The sequence below is a fragment of the Theobroma cacao genome, chromosome 4, assembly GCF_053813885.1.
Source record: "Theobroma cacao isolate CCN51 chromosome 4, ASM5381388v1, whole genome shotgun sequence".
In the NCBI taxonomy this organism is placed as follows: domain Eukaryota; kingdom Viridiplantae; phylum Streptophyta; class Magnoliopsida; order Malvales; family Malvaceae; genus Theobroma; species Theobroma cacao.
In genome coordinates, this window is record NC_142642.1 from 23,737,106 (window position 1) to 23,757,218 (window position 20,113).

General features: G+C 33.4%; 1 protein-coding gene and 1 pseudogene across 1 annotated transcript; one reads left to right on the forward strand and one right to left on the reverse strand.

Annotated features, from left to right (window-relative positions):
• The first annotated feature begins 372 nt into the window (after nt 1–372).
• On the forward strand, nt 373–1,613 carry LOC18601516 (gibberellin-regulated protein 4). The gene is made up of 4 exons (XM_007032473.3): nt 373–551; nt 685–726; nt 843–876; nt 1,205–1,613. Exons 1-4 carry the CDS (start codon nt 489–491, stop codon nt 1,384–1,386), a joined length of 321 nt encoding a protein of 106 aa, XP_007032535.2. The 5' UTR covers nt 373–488; the 3' UTR covers nt 1,387–1,613.
• Nucleotides 1,614–3,523: 1,910 nt separating this feature from the next.
• LOC148763184 (uncharacterized) lies at nt 3,524–6,947 on the reverse strand (annotated as a pseudogene).
• Nucleotides 6,948–20,113: the final 13,166 nt, after the last annotated feature.

Sequence of the window (20,113 nt, forward strand, 5' to 3'; positions counted from 1 at the left end):
ATATGGATAAACTTATGAAGTAATTATCATTTTTAAATGGAATTCACCAATAGCATTATTCTCAACTGCAACATCGCAACTGGACCACTTGGGGTGAGATCTCAGATTTGAGAATAAAAGAAACATTGTTGATCTTGTTCATTTTTCTTGGAGGGAGTGGGTGAAATTTTATTTGCATATTTTTTGCATTAATATTATTATATATGGTGAAAAACAGCTAATCAGTTTGAGAACTAGTAATACAATGGGTAAGTGTCATTCAAATCATGGCAAAGACCACAACTGTAATCTGTATGAGTGAGTACATCTGAAACTTCCCTTCTCAAGTCTCAACTCCCTTCACATGAAATTCCCTATTTATGCCCCACACCACACAAACCACCTTCTTCAACCAAACCCCTCTTCCTTCTTTACTTCACATTTCAATCTTCTGCTCTTCTCCTTGTTTTTGACAATTTTAGGAGGGGTTTGCTATATAGCAAAAGGCCATGGCTAAACTTGTTGCTGCCTTCTTGTTGGCCCTCATTGCCTTCTCCATGCTTCAAACCATGGTGGGTACCTTTCTCGCTCTCTTTCTCATTACATGGAAATGTTAAAAGCAAAGTTGCATGAAAAGAAGAAGCCAAGAACAGCAGTATAGCAATTTCCAGGAACTGACATTTCCTCTGTTTTCTCTCATTGTAGGTCATGGCATCACATGGACATGGAGGCCACCACTACGATCAAGTAATGCTACATTATTATATCTTGTTGAAGCTTTGAAATGGCCTTTTAGCTTTTGACAAGAAGTTAATTTTCATATTCTGTTTTCTTTTTTATTGTTTGGTCATTTTTAACTGCAGAAACATTACGGCCCTGGAAGCCTCAAGAGCTCCCGTAAGCAACTTTAACTCTCACATTTTCTTTTGTTTTCTTCCCCCGCTAAAAGATCTGAGCACAGAAAAACACCATGCTAGAGAACAGAAAAATTAGCTTGACAAAATGAAGAACTGGGATTGTTTATACCTTGGAAGAATTTGACAATGACCTGTACCAAGTCTTTTATCTTGTCAAAGCAGTTGTACCATGGTCAAAACACTTTGGAACTACCCATGCTTTGTTCAACTTTCATAAATATCTCCTTCCCCTTTCTTGAACTTGACAAATGCTCCAAAAAGCATAATGATAAATGTTGTTTTGACCTTTGCTTGAATGAAATGACCAGAATGCCCAACACAGTGTTCGAGGAGGTGCAGCAAGACCCAGTACCATAAGCCATGCATGTTCTTCTGTCAGAAATGCTGCAGGAAATGCCTGTGTGTGCCCCCAGGGTATTATGGGAACAAAGCCGTGTGCCCTTGCTACAACAACTGGAAGACCAAGGAAGGAGGACCCAAGTGCCCTTGAAGAATCTTTTCCCATTTTCCTTCCTTTATCCTTATTTCCTACTGAATCAAGTTCCTTAATCATAGTTAAGCATTCTATTGCACTACTGCTAACTATATATTTACGTTTTGTACTTTTGGAAATGTGCTGGATTTTGTACCACTGTGTCACTCCATGAGGGTACCCACCCTCTAAATGAGAGTGGCTAATCTTTGTTCTATTTATCAATGAAGGTGTTATTCAACTAATCCGGTGCCTTGTTGGTAATGAAAAATCTAAGATCTTTTTCTTCGAAGCAAAGGAAAAATAGAATCCAAATATAAGATCCCCATTTGAAGATTGGATTAAGCAAATCAATCAAATATCCTAATCTGGCTCAGCAAGTATTGGGGTACAACAAAAAAGGCCAGTCATGGTCCGGGGACTGAAGCAAATTGAGTGGAAAAAAAACAGAAAGAGAAAAAGAAAACCGTAAACACAGGCCAACTGAACCAAGATTGGTGGGGGTAACTGGTGTTGCAGGCTTTCCAGTTTCCATGCTGGGTCATTTTGCACCTTTCAATTAAGACCAACAAAAATGAAAAATCTTACAGCTTTGGATAGGCAGAAGGCAAAAGGTTTCTGAAGGATCTCTGCCCTACTTTGCCCTGAATTAAAGGGTGGATTTATTCATAGTCTTGGAATATGGAACATGGTGCTATCATTTATGTTTGCCTCTTGGGGCATTTGAGTAGTAACTTTACTTGTCCTTTGGCTGTCATTAGGGAGGCATTGTCGGGTAAATTGACCTTCTGAATTTGGGCAAATTTATAGTATTGAATTTGTCCATTGGCTTTTGCTCAAATCTTATCATCTTTAGAGCCATGAGGTTGAATCCAACGGTGCAGTGCAGGTGTTTATAGAAGAAATAAAATTACAGTAGAACTTCTTTCCTCCATGCAAAGCCTTTAAGCACAAAAAAGTTGGAACTTACCAATTGAGTTTGGTTAAATCCTTACATGTACTAAGGATTTATCTAAATCTGTCAAGGAAAACAAAAAATGAGGGAAACCCTATGATGTAAAAAACCCAGACTATGCTTTCAATTATTTTTCTTCTTTCACATTATTTTCATGGATCTTAGAGCATTTGAGATCTGGATCTAAATTTTTCTGCACTTGTTCACATCATATATAAATCCTTAAAATGGCAAATATAAAGGCCTCAGCGGTGGGGCCTTTGCAACAAGTCAACAACCTAGGTCTAATCCCCACACTAGCTTTTGTCTAGACCTAGAAGCCCACACCTCATCTGCGCAAGTGCGTTTTTAACAAAGCAGTTACATGATGTAGCTTTTTAAAGCTACAATATCATGATTATTGCATTGTTGTGGGGTCAAGGGATTCCCAATTTTAAATATGATACAGAAGGAGCCCATCTTTTAATGACAATCTCCTTCCTATATGGGCCTAAGCCATAAAATCCAAATGGAGACATCTTTGTCTTAAACCATTGATTTACCAACACGGGAGGTTGATTCAATTCGCTTTTAGACCATAGGAGGTCTTGAGTTCAAGCGTTAGTGGCCTTTTATCGACGTTATCTATAGCATAAACCCTTTGTAAAAGGAAGAAATTTGCACACCTGCTTCTGGGCTCTTTTTTTTTTTTTTTTTTTAAAACCATTAACTCAGAGACCCCAAAGTCTTTAGAATTGGTGGTTAGATGTTCTGTCTTTAGAGAGTAAGAAGCTGAAGCCTATAGATACAAAATTCATTTTCCCTGTAGCACTCTGCTTACAATTCTAGTTTAAAGTCCTTGATTCTTTGATTAAATGGTTAGGTACTTGATCATTATAAAGAAAGAAGCCTAGCCAATAGGCAATAGCATTTAAAAATAGGGAGAGGGGGGGAACTAAAATGAAGTTTTTGAAGTGCACAAGTCATTAAAATATCCTTTAAACAGCTTACACGTCCATCAGCTTTGATGGCTGCAAATCCCTGACATTCATTTGGAAATAAACATCCATTGCATTGCAGCAAAGGCACATAATTTCTTCAAAGTCTACAAAGCATTTTGGACAATGCTACTATGCTAGATTAAGGTAAGAACTAAATGATCTTATTCCATAACAGCCTGTCTACTCTACTGCCAAGTCCAGCAGATTATAATGTAATATTTTATAACTGCTGAGGCATATTTTCAGATGTTGCTGCTACATCAAAGCCCGTGTGTGTTCCCAGTATTTTCCACAGGGTTTATCACAATTGAAATCTCTGCCCTGGCTGGCCCACCAGTTTCCTAGTTCACAAAATAGTGTATAGACATCAGAAAACATCATTAGGAAACCGATTCTGAGAAATGTAAAGGATTTGCTATCATGAAAGATGAACCAACATAGGTCTGCTTGCGGCTGTTCCAATAATTGACAGCAAAAGATACGATATAGCAAGGAACCAGCACCCCCAAGACGACCTGTTGAGCCCTCAAAATGTGGCTAACTTAGTGTAGTGGGATACAATTAAGTAAAAAGACATGAAACTCTTAAACTCAATATTCAGAGAAGCAAATTTTGATTTCTGTCTTACATAGAAGGAGCTGGAAGATTCGTCACTCTCACGACGCTGATCAGTAAAGAATGTGATATGCTTTAAGAGCAGAATTGTCAAGAACTCCATGCCAAGAAGTGAAAATGTAATGCCCATTTTTCAATGCCAAGAGCAGAGCTTAATGAACTTGACCATGTGCTAGGAATATAAGGTAAAAGCATATCCTACATAAATTATAGATAGATTCTTGGTTGAAACTTGAAACTGATAGAAAAAAAATTACTCGGAGCAAGTTTCATAATTAACGCATTTGTTCATAAGAGAAGAATAAAATCCATTGAATAACAGCAGAGCAAGATCACATCAACCTTGGAAGTAAAGAGTAATTAAGAAGCTGTATGTAAAATGATGAATATCTGTTGATTTTTACATTTTTTTTGGCATTTATATATGCATTTTCTATGATACTATTAATTACCAGTACTAGTTGTAGTCAGTTTTAGGTCTGATATTTGTGTTGTAAGTTGAACTGAGAAGCATAAAGCCTTGCAATTAATATTGCATTTGGCCATATTGTGGCTACATTTTCATTCTCGTGAGTTTCATTGTTGCATTCATCAAATTCAGCCTCCAAAAGGCGCTCTACATCTTCTGATGAAATTAGCTCTGCTAATTGAACTTCTCTTGGAATACCAGGAACTGTCAAGCTCTCACTGTATAGGAAACTCCAAAAATGGTTTATCAGTATAAATGCAAAATGGTAATAGAAATAACTAAATGATTTTTAGTTAACAGATTAGAGTTTGATTATGGAGTAGCATCAGTAATAAATGGTTATGAAAGTCTTTGGTTAAGCTTCAGACCTAGAGTAACATACAACAATTTTCCATGATGGAAAAGCTCACATACAAGATTCGTTTAGGTGAATAAAAGCTTGTATAGAAGATTAAACTTGCCTTATGTTAGCCAGGGTATTCCCAGCGTGGCGCGGAGGGACTGTGTAACCTGATTCATACCTCTGCTCAAACATGAAAATAATTAGATGTATATCTATAGCTCATAGTTTCTTCTATTAAACAAAGTGGAAGTAAAAAGGGGAAAATATTAAGCACCTGATGGCAGATTTCACAAACTATGTTTCCTTTCTCATCGCACCATATCTGAATGCTTGAGTCTCAGAACTGAAACCTGAACAAGATGCATGACACTCAACTTAATGTGACCTTGGATTTTGAACACCTTGAAAACGTTTTTGTAGTAATTAGTTTTAATACAAGAAAACTTTGTCATTTAATTTGGAGTCTTTGATCTTGTAAAAAATACCTGTAACTTTGGTCTCCTTTGTAGTCCCCATGCAAAAACGAATACGCTATATAAAGAAACGGCTGGCTTTTGAGATTACTTTAGCCGTTACAGACTTTGTACAGCAGCGTAAAATTTAATTGAAAATCTTTTCTTAACCCTTTATGGCATGACATCCACTAGGAATAAATAATTATTAGCAATAATTAATGTTAATTTCTATGAATCATAATAAATATAAGATTTATGCTTGATAAAGGCAACATATGATTCAATGATAATATATAAAATCTATACATTTATAATGTATTAAATATTCGCTAGAGGATGTCCGAGGCCTGCTGGAATTGATGGGATCTTGAGGGATTGTACTGGGGAGCCTAAAATTATCTTCTCCAAAGCTCTCGGAGAGGTTAATTCTAACTTAGCAGAAATGATGACAGTGAAGGAAGCAGTTTTGATTTTTTCTGTTTCAAGATGGAATGAGAATCACAAAACTCCTCATTAAAAGTGATTCAACCAATGCCGTGAAGTGGACAAAGTGTCCCAATTCAGCACCATGGAGAATGAGGCAACTGATTCTACAAATGGAGAGATTGAAAGTTGAAGTGAAGGACTGGGAGATTGGACATGATAGAAGAAAGGCAAACCAAAGAGCTGACACCTTAGCAAAGGAGGGTGTGAGACTCCAATCCGAGATTTTGAGAACCTTCATGTAAGCTTTCCTTTTTCTTCTCTTGTCAAAGGTGATTTGTGTAATGTTGGAGTTAGCCTGACTGAATGAAGAACGGATGAAAGATGGAGTGGTAGAATTCAACTTCAGTGAATGGTTGAAGTAAGGTGAATTTATTTTGTGAATAAGATTATTGTGCTCAAAGGGAATACAGAGTTCCCTTGGGGCGTCCTCTGTTGTTTAGGATGACTATGTTTTTTGTAGGTCTCGTTTCTTTTCGCTTGAATCTTGTACTGTTTTCAGGCGTCTTTTGCTTGGTTGCTGAGAGACCTATATACATATTGTGAATTTTGGGTTCTTCTCTTGTATGTTTTTTTGTTTGTTCGCAGGATTGAGGTCTTTTAGGAGGATTATGTCCTTGTTTGGGGTTCCGTTGTTCTTCCTTTTCTTTTGATGCTAGGATAATGGATGTTGTGAGTCTCGGTTCTACGGGATATTGGGCTGTGTCAATTTCTCCCAATATTTTGTTTCCTTGGTATGTTCTGAACAAGGGGTAATTCCCCTCTCTTATAATGAAATTACTTTATGACTTTAAAAAAAATAATGTATTAAATATAAACTTTTAAATATTTAATAAATATAACTTGATAGCATCTTTTTCTTAAAACATAAAAATCTGAAGTTTGAATTTCTTTTATATAAAACTATAAAAAATTAGTATAGTTACCCTAATAGTGCCTTTGCAAGCACAAGGGGCTTCCAACTTAGTGATGAAGTCCACGTCATGGCAAATCCGGCATTCAGTTTTCTCACTAAATTCTTCTTCTTCATCTAAGAAGTCAAATTCATCCTTGCTCCACCCATTACGCGCCTGGAACCAGTGCAGCTTGCGAGGTACCTGGTCGACGTTAAGCCGTCCTCACCATACGGCTCTGGAAGCCCTTGTTTGGATCCGAATAAGGCTGGACCTGGAGGTGTCACCAGGTGGTGATCACCACACAGCACAAGGTGTTCACTCATTCTCTCCAACCTGTTTCCAATTCTAGTTTTCTTAGCAAACAAACAAGCAATCTGAAGCATTAAAACACCCAAGGATCCATATCATCAAACTTTTTCTTTTTTGGGGTTCACGTACACTTACTATTCTTTTCACCTAGCAATCAAAAAATTTCCAGAACAAGGCTATTGAAACGAGAACCCTACAAATTAAAAAACTAGCAGTTCTTATATATATATTAAACTTCCAATACAGAAAGAACAATATATTTCATGCATAATCATGAAAATGAATGCACAATCACAATCGCCCCACCTACCACCCACCAAAAAAATGACACAAAATGTTAGAAAATAAAGTCAACCAACAAACAGAAATAAAATCATAAGCTTTATATATAGAAGAATACTATATACTTTGGATATACAGTACCTAAACTTTCTTCTTCTTCAATCTTTATTTCTTTATCTTAGAGCAAAAGACTTTCGCTGGCTTGAAAATATAGGCTAATCGTCAAAGCAAAGCCCTAGGGTAGGATTCGTCCAGAACTAGCCATGCCAAATTCATGGCTTGACAGTGCAGTGCCAGCACAAAACATGAGTTATACCATTTGTCAATGGAAAGTTCAGAAAAAGACATCAAGCTTTTTTTGAGACTTGTACGCATAAGAAGGCAATTTCTGCCTTATAATTACCCTTTTGGCTGTACTTTTCTTCTGCTAATGGCTTCTTGTTTTCATGTGTTTTTGTTCATACTTGTGATGGTTAGGAAGGTTTGGAGAATCCTCATTCAAGTTACAAAATTGCCTTATCTACTCAAAAACTTTAATCTACGTTTGTTTTTTTTTTTTAATTATAAGGTATATGGAAATGTAATTCATTAGAATAATGGTTTATTTAGTATGAACAACTTTCCTTGAAGGAATAACAATTCAAACTTTTGAGAGGAACCATTCCTTTAGCTTTTTTCTGGTACATATAACTCTCTTTCCAGTTATAGCTCATAATAATAGTAATATTTTACTGAATAAGGTGCATATTTTTTTTTTCATTTTGGAAGGTTGGTTCGAAATGGCATTAGTAGTCAAGTTTTTTTTTTTTTATAATTGAGGGAGGGGGGATTCGAACCCTGTTCTTTAGGCAAGAGGATAATGCACCAACCAATAAGTCAAATGCTCGGGTGTAATATTAGTAGTCAAGTTTATCATACTTATTTTGCCCACAAATTCATATGTATAAATAAAACTTATATCAAAGTGTCTCGTCAATCAAACACATAATAAAAAAATGTTAGATGAAAATTATATAATCTTGTAAAATTACAAGTTTATGGCGCGCCCCATTTTCGTCAACGAATAAATTTTTCATATGAATTAAAACGCATGAAGTTAAAAATACAACAAACTCATTAACTTAACATCTAAATATCGACAAAATTTTACTTTTACAACAATGATGATAATACGACAAGTAAATTATAATACTATTTTTGCTTGCCTTAATTACCAATGCAACATCAATTATACGTAGGGGAGAGCGTTAGTTGGTACTAATTGAATAAATTGATTGAAATCAATCAAATTTAGTTAATTCGATTCGATTTGTTTGGTTTTGATTCTACTGGTTAATTAGCTCAATTTAATCAATCAATTTTTTGAGTTTAAAAATGTCAACTGTTGGTGTAAAGGGGGTTTGGATAAAATTCAAGGAACTAGCGAAATTGACTTCAAGGCGAGCCTTTCAATAGATGCTATCTTTAAGACTTATTTTACCTTCACCACTTTGTATGTAAAGAGGAATTATGTGAATATCCTTAAGGATACAATGAAGCTAACGTCTAACTTTATCTTGCATTTTATAAGATTAAACTGTTGGATACACTCGAAGGCTTGCAAAATTATTTGGCCTTAAAGCTTACTTTCTGTAACAAGTAAATTATAAGAAATTTAGACTTCATTGGTAGTCGATTGGAACTTAAATGTTTATGTTAATTTTTAGAATATAACATTTCTTCTACTCTTAATTTTTTTGCTCTTATCTTGTTTATTTTTTGTATATAAAAATGGTTGGTAACAAGTCTTTTATACAGGCTTGCAAGTGTCTCTTCTCAAGAATACAACTTTTTCATCAAGGCACTTCTTTGTTTAAATACATCTTTGCATTTTGCAAGATACAACCTTTGGATAAAGATATTGTTTCAATAATAACCTTATGAAAAGATAATCATTCATTCCGTAAGGCATAATCTTTAAGCAACAATATGAAAAGATAACTTTTCATTTCAAGAAACAACCTTTTATTTTAAAAATATACCAACAAACTAAACTAATCAAGTAACTAAAGTCCTTAATAATATATTATTTGAAATATAACATACAAATATATGTGTATGTGTGTGTGTATTATAACTTTTAACTAAACCCTAATATATAATGTTTTTCTTAGTTATACTGTGTATGTAAATGTAATTCATTGGAATAATGGTTTACTTAGAATGAACATGTTTTCTTGAAGGAATAACAATTTAAACTTTTGAGAGGAACCACTTATCTAGATTTTTTGGTACATATAACTCTTTTTCCAATTATAGCTCATAATAATAGTATTTTACTAAATAAGGTGCATGTTACCATTTTTTCTTTTTGGAAGGTTGGTTTGAAATGTTATTTATAGTCAAGTTTACCATACTCATTTTGCCTAAAAATTCATATGTATAAAAAAAACTTATACCAAAGCACCTTGTCAATCAGAAACATACTGAAAAAATATTAGATGAAAATTATATAACCTTGTAACATTACAAGTTTTTGTTGCACCCCATTTTTATCAATGAATAAGTTTTCCATATGAATTGAAACAAATGAAGTTAAAAATATGACAAACTCATTAACATAACATTTAAATTCTGACAAAATTTTACTTTTAAGACAATGATGATATTACGACAAGTAATATTACAATACCACCTTTGCTAGCCTTAATTGCCAATGCAAAATCAATTATATGTAGGTGTGAGCATTAGTTGATTTTAACTAAAGAAATCAATTGAAACATATCAAATTTTGTTAATTCAATTCGATTTGTTCAATTTTGGTTGTAATCGATTAATTAGTTAGGTTTAATAGATCGATTTTTGAGGTTTAAGAATGCCCACTAGATTGATTGAATAATTGAACCCATTAATAATATATTATATAAATTTATGTGTGTGTGTGTGTGTGTGTCATGTGTTAAAATTTTCTACTTAAACCATAATTACTTTCCCAAACCCTAAACCTAAATCCTGATCCTTTTCCTTTACGAATTTACCTACTACCCTCCTCTACGACTTTGCTCTCATTTGATGAAGTTGAAAGGGCTTATAAAAACAAAAATGATTTAAAAATTGAAAGACTTAATAATCTCTCAGTTTAGTTCAACAAGTAGAATCTTAAAAGTGATTATTATATGCCAAAGCCAACATCTCTCAAAAAGCCAAATAGAGAAAAACAAGCATGTTTTAAGAATTCTTCTCTAAAGTCTAGAAAATGCTTGAAAAGGTAATGAGGATTTTTCAATAAGGTTAGATGAAGAAACCATTGTAGCAATAATACTTAATTACTAGGAGCAACACTAGTAACAACACCAATAGTAGAACTAACATTTCTAGTATCACCTCAATAACAATTAAAATAATGTCAAAAACAATACAGTAAACAACTAATGCCTTGACAACAAGAAAAAAATGATGCCTCAAAGTCAACTAAAGAAAGTATAAATGAAAACAAAAACAAAAAGAATTAAGCCAACATGATTGACACATGCACCATAGTTTAGAAACAAATTAAGGAAACAATATCAAAACTAAAGTTAAGGGATTAGTTTTGATTTTTCATAGATTGTATTTGTATTTTCTTACTGTTGGAGAGTTCCCTTTCATAGAACTCTCCATTAATTGTAAAATGTGTATAAACAGAAGTGAAGAAATAATTCTTCACCTCCATAATAAAAAGGCAAATAATAGTTTAACAAATTTTCTTTCAACTGTTTCTCTCTTATTCTTTCTATTTATGTTGTTTTCAATATGGTATCAAAGCTTTGGTGAAATCTAATTACCCTTAACCTTCTCTCCTACTTCTTCTATTTTTTAATCTTACTCCTTCTATTTCATTCTTCTCAACTTATTTGAAATCTTGGAACATTCAAACAATTTCTTTAATTTGATATTTCTAAACAATTATCTCATGTGTCTTCTATCCCATTCATCTACACTCTTCTAGTCCCTGTACTTAATTTTGTTACCTTAGCTTTACAACCATTTAGCTCTTCTAATCATTATACAATGACACCTTTTAAGTAACTTTACCTTTTTACCTTAACATTGAAAACTTTGTTTCCATAAGCCTTCATCAAACCAACTTTCTTCTCTAGAAAATACAAATTATATGGCTTATTGAAAACCAAGATATGCTTGGGTTCATTCATGGAAAACTGTCAGTGCAATAAGCTCAAATGTAGAAATCTAAGAGGGATGGGTGAATTGGTTTCTTGAAAATTCTTTACAATTTTTAATGAAAATAATTTTTCTTTTTGAAACAAGATTGAAATGCTAAAAGCTAAAAAGATGAAAGAAAAAAACATAATATTTTTATAGAAGTTTGACCTCCTTGCCTACTTTCTCTCCCTTAACTTACTAAAAAATTTAATATCCACTATGAAAATGCTTTTTCATGGTTCAAGGATAACCCTCATCCTTACACTAGTGTTTTCAAGGATGAGACTAAAATCTTTCTACCTTTTACTTAGGTTAAGGTATAACCACAAAACACTACCTTGTAATGGGTAAGGTATTGTGAAACCCTAATTTTTCATATTATGAAAATTAGGTGAAAAATTGAACTTTGATGAGTTATATGTTGGTGATAATTCTCTATGAAAATTCCTTACCATTTGATGTAAATCTTTCCATATTATTGTGTTATTTTCATGGATGAATGATGGTGGAAGAAATGGTTGAAAAAAGAAGTCAAAAGAATGTATTTTGGCAAGTTTGAAATTGAAGGATCGATCCCCAATAATTACAAGTAGATCTTATAGCAGAAAGTATGAAAATCTTGAAAAATTCATAGCCTTAGTTAACCTTATAACAGAAATCATTAGATTCTTGAGTAAAACAGATGTGATACCCCATATTTTGAAACAGTGATTAATAAAGTTGATCGGATGCAAATTGAAGTTAATTATAATGTTTAAAAGTGATGAAAGATGAAAGGAATAGTTTAGGATAAAATATTTCGCACGCGAAAAAATATTAATAAAATAATAATATTTTTATCGAAAGAGAATTTGTGAGATAAAAGGTGATTTGGAAGTCAATTGAGGTATAATAAGGTATTTTAGGTATCAATGAGACAAAAGAAAATTTTTAGAATAAAATAATATTTTATTAATAAAATAATATTAAAATATTAATATTTAACCGGATGTCGAAATCAAAATCAGTTATGAAGAAAGATCATATGGTTGATCCAAGTGGGGGAGAAGAAATACAAATAAATTTTTGAAAATGAGCGACGAAAGTGAAATACGCGTGTTTTACTAAGTCGAGCCAACGTAGATAAGTGAATATTTAAATATTATGGTAATACCGCGTTGAAGTGCAATTTTGATTATTTGGTAGTACAAGTACAGAGGAAGGAAGATAGATGGAAATTGAAATTTTTAGACGTATTAAAAGGATCGAATTTGAAATATAAAGATTGAAGGATATGTAGTGGAATTAATGATAGAAATAAAATGAACATATAGTAAAATAATAATAGTATATATAAATAAATAAATAAATATATATATATATATATATATATATATATATATATATATATAGATAAAGATAGACCAACATGGGTAGCTGCCATGTGGTCAATAAAAAGAGTCAAAAGACTCTTTGATTTATTGATGGTGGGAGGCCGGCCATGTGGAATAAAATGGAGAAGGAAAGAAAAATATGGGGAGGTCGGCCAAATTGGAAGAAAACAAATTAGAAGATTCATGAAACAAAAAAAAAAGTAAAGTGAAAAAGACATAGAAGAAGAGAGAAGTCGGTTGTGAGGGAGAATAAAAGAGAAACAAAAGAACACAGGAAAGAAAGAAGAAAGAAGCAGCCGAGAGAAAAGAGAAAAAAAAAAAGAAAAGAAAGTCGAGCGTGAAAAAGAAAGTGAGAGGAGAGAGAGTTGAGTTGAGGGGGCGGTTTTGCTGCAAATTTTGGAGGAGGAAAGAACTGATTTTGAGGAAGGAAGGAGCAACTTTGGCTGTTGATTTTTGAGGCTTTAACTGCTGATTTTGAAGGCTGAAAAGTGTAGTTTTTGCTGCTGATTTTGAAGGTTGAACGGTATGGTTTTGGTTGCTAATTTTTGTAGCTTTGGCTGCTAATTTTTGAAGGGAAAATAGAGCAGCTTAGCTGCCAATTTTGAGGAGAAATAGAGTAGCTTAACTGCTGATTTTGGTGTGGATATGAGCAGCTCTAGCTGCTGAAAATTTCTTGGTTGAAAGACAAGAAGTTGTGGCCGGCGGTGAGAGGGATAGAGAGAGAGGAAATTGTGGACAGCTCTTGTACGTGAGAAAGGAAAAAGAAAGATAAGCAAGAAGCTGTTGGTCGACTGGAGAGAAGAGGAAGAGAAAAAGAAAAAGAAAAGAAAAGAAAAAAAATATATATATATATATATCTACATATATGCATATAAATGGACATGACCCAATAAGGAAAGAATGGACATGGCCCAATTAGAAAGAGATGGGAAGAGTTCATGAAAAAGGGTCCAAAAACACTAATAGAAGAAAAGTCCAAAAGAAAATGAAGGTGGAGGCTTGGGCCAACCTAACCTAATTGGGTAAAATTTCTTTACTCTACTCCATGGCTTGTTGTGAAATTGGACTATATGAAGGCTAGCCTATTTTATTTAATTATACATTGGTTATTTGGTGATATAAATTAAATTTAAATTACTTTAATACAACATTTAAATATTTTATTAGGAGGTGTCATAGGACTAAAGTAAAGAAGAGAATGTGAAATTTATGAATAGTGCTCAAATGAAGCTAAGAAATTTTAAATGATTCGTTGTGAAGAATTATTGATGTCGGAGGAATTTAGATGCATAATTTGGTTGAGAGTGTTAAGTTGAATGGTAACATATTGGAAGAATGTAGATTTATGATAGAATGAGAGAGAGAAGTGGAATTGATGCACTAAGTATATTGGATTTAAATTGTTGCTAGGAAAGTTTGTTATGGGAGCGTGCCGAACGACGTAGGTGACTGACAACTAAGAATAATTATACAAGTATGAATCAATAGCGACGTAAAAATCCTGTTATTGTGAAGTGAGTAACCTTATCATCATCTTAATTATCTAAAGTATGTTTTATTTGATTTTGTGAATTTTATGATAAATGTGTTTAAATGAAATGAATTTATAAATTGTCTCGAAATTGAATGATGACTTTGAAAATAGAGTAATTAGAGACCACTTAATATCTTGTAAATTTATGGTTTTAATTGATTGGCTTATGGCAATATTGGCATGAATAGTTGAATTGTTAAATGTGCTGAAAATGCATGAATTATTGATTTGCCTTGAGAGGCTGTAAAATAAAATAATTGCTATGTCATGCTATTACAAATTTTATTGTATAGTGGGTTTAGCTTACTGCAGTGGGCAGGTTCTGTGGACCAGCCTATTAGAGGGGCACGGAATCCGATTATATTCATATCTCGGTCGGAGAGGCGCGTAGGGTATCTCCTGAGGTATGGTTAGAGTTCACGTCACGTCGAACCACCTCATGATGATGAACTCCGCTAATTCCAAGGAATGACTGTGTTTTCAAAATGAAATAAAAATATGTTTTACGTGTATACGAAATTTTTAACAGCCTTGGCGAGCTCGAGTGTACGCCTTTGATCAAGGTGTCATCGAGTACTATTCGATGGCATGAGCCAAATGTTTATGAAAGTCATAAGCCTTAATGAGAAATTAAATGAAATACAGCCGTTTGCATGGGTTGGGATGAATTTTCAAATTGTGAAATACGTAATGTGATGGGATATTTTGATTGTCTCTTTTTACTCGGCTTTAGCTGATTTAAATGATGTTTGTTTACTCACTGGGATTTTATAATCTCACCACCCTCCTTTCCACCCATTTCAGGCTCAGAATAGAATGTAGATAGCTAGTATCGTCGAGGACTACAGTTGGATTTGCATCATCCAAAAATTATAGGTTCATTTCTTTTGATACTTTTGGTCATTCGTGGGCCTATGTGTCATTGTAAATTAAATTTTATACTTTGGTTATCTGTATTACAGTATGTATGAATTTATTTAGCTTTTACGCTACAAAAATTATTTACCAGTAACTCTATAAATATTGTTTTATAAGAAAATAAAATATTTTATTGAATATTTTTTTTATATTCAAATAGATATAGTTTCGCTTTAAATGAATATTTTAGACATCTAAATTTATTTTGATTATGAAATATGTGTTTTCCACTCGTATACTACATTTTTAACTGGTTTCGAGATCAGTGTGAAAAAAAATGACCAAAATGCCCCTGTGAGATAAAAATTATTTTTCTATTGTTTTGATTTGGAAATAGTTTATAACCTTTCAAAACATGTTATTTTACAACTGTTGATCTCAAGGGAGGTGAGAAAACTGATATTAAAGCTTTGCGAGATTTCGATTCGCATTTCGGGCGATGAATGTCTATCAGGACATCACGACGGTTATCACGGGCTCAAAGAGAGTACCGGGTCATGACAACACAACCATAGTCGACTACAAAATTTGAGTAGTTGACTATAACGTCTTTTGATAGATCAATATATAAAGTGTTAAAAACGAGCCATAGCCTTCATTATACATTTCTCAACCTTCAACGCATCCCCAACAACCACCAAACCCTCTTTTAACCTTTGAAAATCCCATTGGACAAAGATTCAACCTTCCAAACTCAAATCTTAGGTAAGATTTGGCATTTTTGGGTTTTAATCATAATGTTTCAACCTAACTCAAGTGTTTTGTAAACTTCAACTCACTTAATCCGAATTTGAACTAGGATTTTGGGGATTTTTGTTCTTCAACAAGGTTGAGGAGGTAAGAATGACTAAGGTTTGAAGTAATGTGGATTATTGGTTTGAAATAAAAAATATGAGTTTAATCAATTAGTTTCGAATAAATGAGTTTGAAGCAAAAATAAGGATTTACGCTAGAATTATTGTGATAGGTGATTGCTAGAGCTTGAGATTATATACGAGCAAGATTTTGGTGACTCGAAGCTTAGGAAAAGAATACGTTTCTTGTCAAGGTGAATGGGTACTCTGCTTTATAAAGTTGAGCATGATTTATCTATTTGGATGACTTGCATATTTTGAATGCTATTGTGGTTTTAATAAATCGTATAGAATGAGAATAAATGTTTTCAACAAATATTTCAATCAACTATGTAGTACATACCTTTATTATGTATTAGTTTTCAACAAGGAGGAACAAGCCCTTTCAAATGATTTTATCCAAATACTCCTCAATTAGATGTATGTTGCACAATTAGTGCTTGGCTAGGTTAAAGCCTAGGTGGGTGAATACATACCCATCCATTTATGTGTGAGTGCGAAATATTAGAAAAACCACTCCAGCTTATGTGCTAGTGTGGGTGAAATGAAACGCCTTTACGAGGAGGTGAATGGGGATAGTAAAATGCCCACAAATATAGTTATAAGAGTAGATAAGTAAGTCTCTACCCCTTAATTATTAAATGTGGATAGTAAAATGCCTACAAACATAGTTATGAAAGTGGATGAGTAAGTCTCCACCACTTGATTGTTAAACGTGGATGGTAAAATGCCTACAAATATAAATTATGAAAGTAGATGAGTAAGTCTCCACCACTTAATGGTTATGGGTGGATGTAATAAGACCCAATGATGAAATTGTGTTATGGATGGAAAGGATAGAATGTGATTATCATGAATTTTGATTGTTGAATGTTGTGCAATGATAATATTTTAAGTATGTATGAAATTGCCATAAGTGCATAGAAGCCAGATGTGGGGCGTCGTACCACACGTGTATAAAGGCCAGATGTGGGGGGTCATACCACACGTGACAAGGGCCAAATGTAGGGCATTATTCCACACGAACACTTAGGCTAGATGTGGGGCATTGTACCACACATGACAAGGGTCAGATGTGGAGCGTTATTCCACATTAACACTCATGCCAGATGTGGAGCATCATACGACACATGATAAGGGCTAAATGTGGGGTGTCATACCACACACTTTATAATTGTGATGACGAAGTGAACATGCCAATTGTTGAGGTAGTGATATCTATGCCTATATTGAATTGTTCAAAATATTCATTTAATAATGTCGACGTGTTTAGTTGACAAATGTTTATTCGTGTGTTAAATGGTTGATATAGAGCTAAGGAGTGGAAAACTCATTTAATGCTTCCCAAACCTCCGAGTGGGAGGAATACCCAAGGTAGGGGTTGTATAATGATTGATCCAAATGCCAACGATATAAGTATCGATATAATTGAGATGAAGTCTCTCGTTTTTCTCCTAGTAAATGTTTTTAAATAGAGGTGCAAATGCTTGTTAGTTCTTTTATGCATAATGAATTTCAAATGTTTTTGTGGACAAATGTTGAAATGGGACTATTGATGTTTGAAAGAATTTATATGGATATTTGTGAATATCATGTTGTTTTTGCAAAGTATGATTTATTGCAAAAACTCTTTCCTTTGGCTTGTACCTTTTCCTGTATCTACTCACGGAGTCTTTATGATTCACTTGCTATTTTTCCCTATTTTTGCTTTATAGATCAGTAGCTCGCTTGGCTAGGTGCCTTGTAGAGGAGTAGCTTATCTCATGTTTGGTAGGTGTGATAGTGCTTTCCTTCAAACCTTTCAATGCCACTACACTCCACAATGTGTCAAGTCAAGTCTTTTAAATGTTGATATTTGAGTGATACTTGGTTATGTAATAAATATAATTATTTTTGTTATTTATTTTGAATATTATGTTAAGCCCTGAAAATAGGTGCATATGAGAATGTTGAGATTATGATGAAAGGACCATAGCTATATGGGCATGGGATGTGTCCTAGACCACAAATAATAAACTTGTGAGTATTGACATGGAATGAAATTGTGAACACACATTATGTTGAAAAGTTCCATAATGATGTGAGGTTGTTGATTTACTTGTATGTTCTGTGTATGAATGAATGTAATTCCACACATTATGTTGAGAAGTTCTATAATGATGTGAAGATGCTTATTTATCTGTGAATGGAAATGTGAATGAATGCGATGGATGACAAATCCATGCATTGTTGGTTAAGGCTTGCTTGGGCCTAGTGGCCTATACCTATGTAAGTCGATGCAATGATTATGTCCCGAAAATGGGATGTGATAGGTATAATCTTTACAATAAATGAAAAGGGTAGAGTTGAAATTGCCTTTTAAAGGCTAATGGGCTACAAGGGTTTAAGATTTAAAAGATGTGCACAAAGATATAAAAAAAAAATCAGCTCAATGAATGCTTGAAGAAAGACTTAAATGCTCTAGGAGAAGTGAATAAATGTGCTTGAAGCTTTTCTCAAGTGTGAAGATCTTTTCAAAGTCTTTTTCTTCTTTAAATTAAGTGGGAAGCTTCCTTTTATAGCTCCACAATCAATTAGAGCCATTAAAAACAAATTGGGGAAGAAACTAGTTATTAGAGCATTAAATGCTAGTTTGTTGTGACTTTAGGGACGACCTCAGTAGTTGTGGTGTCAGTCTTTGCTTCAAATTTGTCTTCAGTTATAACTGTAGGATCGAGCTTTTAAACATGGGTGTCAATCCTACCTCCACATGCCTTGAACAATTTCTTTCTTCCTTTTTAAGGATCGACCTTAGCATTAACGGGGTCTATCCTTCAAACTTTTAACAACTTCATTTTTTTTGTTTTTTCCTGGGTTTGACCTCTTCATGTTGAGGGGTCAATTTTTCAAAGCGCTGGTAGCTTTTTTACATTCTATTTCATCTTGGAATCAACCTTCAAGCCTTGGGGGGTCAATTCGAAGTTTTTCTAATAACTACTTTATTCCATCTCATCTTGGGATCGGTTGTCTTACTTTGAGGGGTTGATCCTATGAAGTTCCAGTAGCTTTATTTGCATTATGCTCTGCCTAAGATCGACCTTCTCTGCTTAGGGTGTTGATCTTGCAAAGTTTTAAAAACTTCATATTGCTTTCTGTTTCTCTTTGGGATAGACCGTTCACTAGGAGGGGGTCGATCCTTACAATTGAAAGTTTGTCCTTTTGAATGCGTTTGATTTCTTTTGAGTACCAAAGACTTGTGAAACATTTTCTAAGACTTAGGGAAATGTTTAAATGATTCAAATTATTTCAAAAGCTTGTTTGCAAATTTTAATCAACTCAATTTTGTCAATTCAAAACATTCTTCAATTTTAAAGCTAACAATCTCCCCTTCTTTGATATGACAAAATTAAGAGCATAATTTGCATTGAAAACTCCCACTAACTTTGTTAATCTACAAGCCCTTAGTTTGAAAATTTTAAGAACTAATGAGAAGGGTTTTTGAAAGGATTTTTTAATGAATTCTCCCCTTAAACATGTTCATTCATCTTATAAAAATTTTCAGCTTTAAGTTAGCGAATAAGAGCATTCAAATGTGCTCATAAACCTTCTCTCCTTTTTTGTTATATCAAAAAATAGTTAAAGTAAAGTTAGCGAATAATATCTTCTCTCCTTTTTTGTTAAATCAAAAAGTAGTTAAAGTAAAGTTAGCGAATAAGAGCATGTAAATGTGCTCATAAACCTTCTTCCTTTTTTTGTTATATGAAAAAGGAGTTAAAGTGTGAGCATGAACAATTTTAAAGCTCAAAGAGACAATAGGTGAGTGAAAATCATCAAGAACAATATAATCGCTAGTGAAATCATGATAGTATCAAGTGTAAAAGTAATAAGGCACTAAAGAGCAAATAAACAAGAAGATTATGTGAAATATATTATAGAGAAAATTGTAGCATAATCAAGCATTACATGCAAGAGTTCAAGAAAAAGTAAAGCATTAAAAAGCATAAAAGGAAATATAACTATGAATACAAGTAGAAAATGTATGCCATACATGAGAAAATATAAGTGAAAGTCAATCAAAGTGAAGCTAAGGCCCTCATTTTGAGAGAAATTGTACAATG

Bases quoted from the DNA above. Each gene is read 5' to 3' on its own strand.
- LOC18601516 (XM_007032473.3), top strand. From the start codon at position 489: ATGGCTAAACTTGTTGCTGCCTTCTTGTTGGCCCTCATTGCCTTCTCC. The intron at 727-842 runs GTAATGCTACAT...TTTTAACTGCAG, and splicing joins GAGGCCACCACTACGATCAA to AAACATTACGGCCCTGGAAG. The intron at 877-1,204 runs GTAAGCAACTTT...TGAAATGACCAG, and splicing joins TGGAAGCCTCAAGAGCTCCC to AATGCCCAACACAGTGTTCG.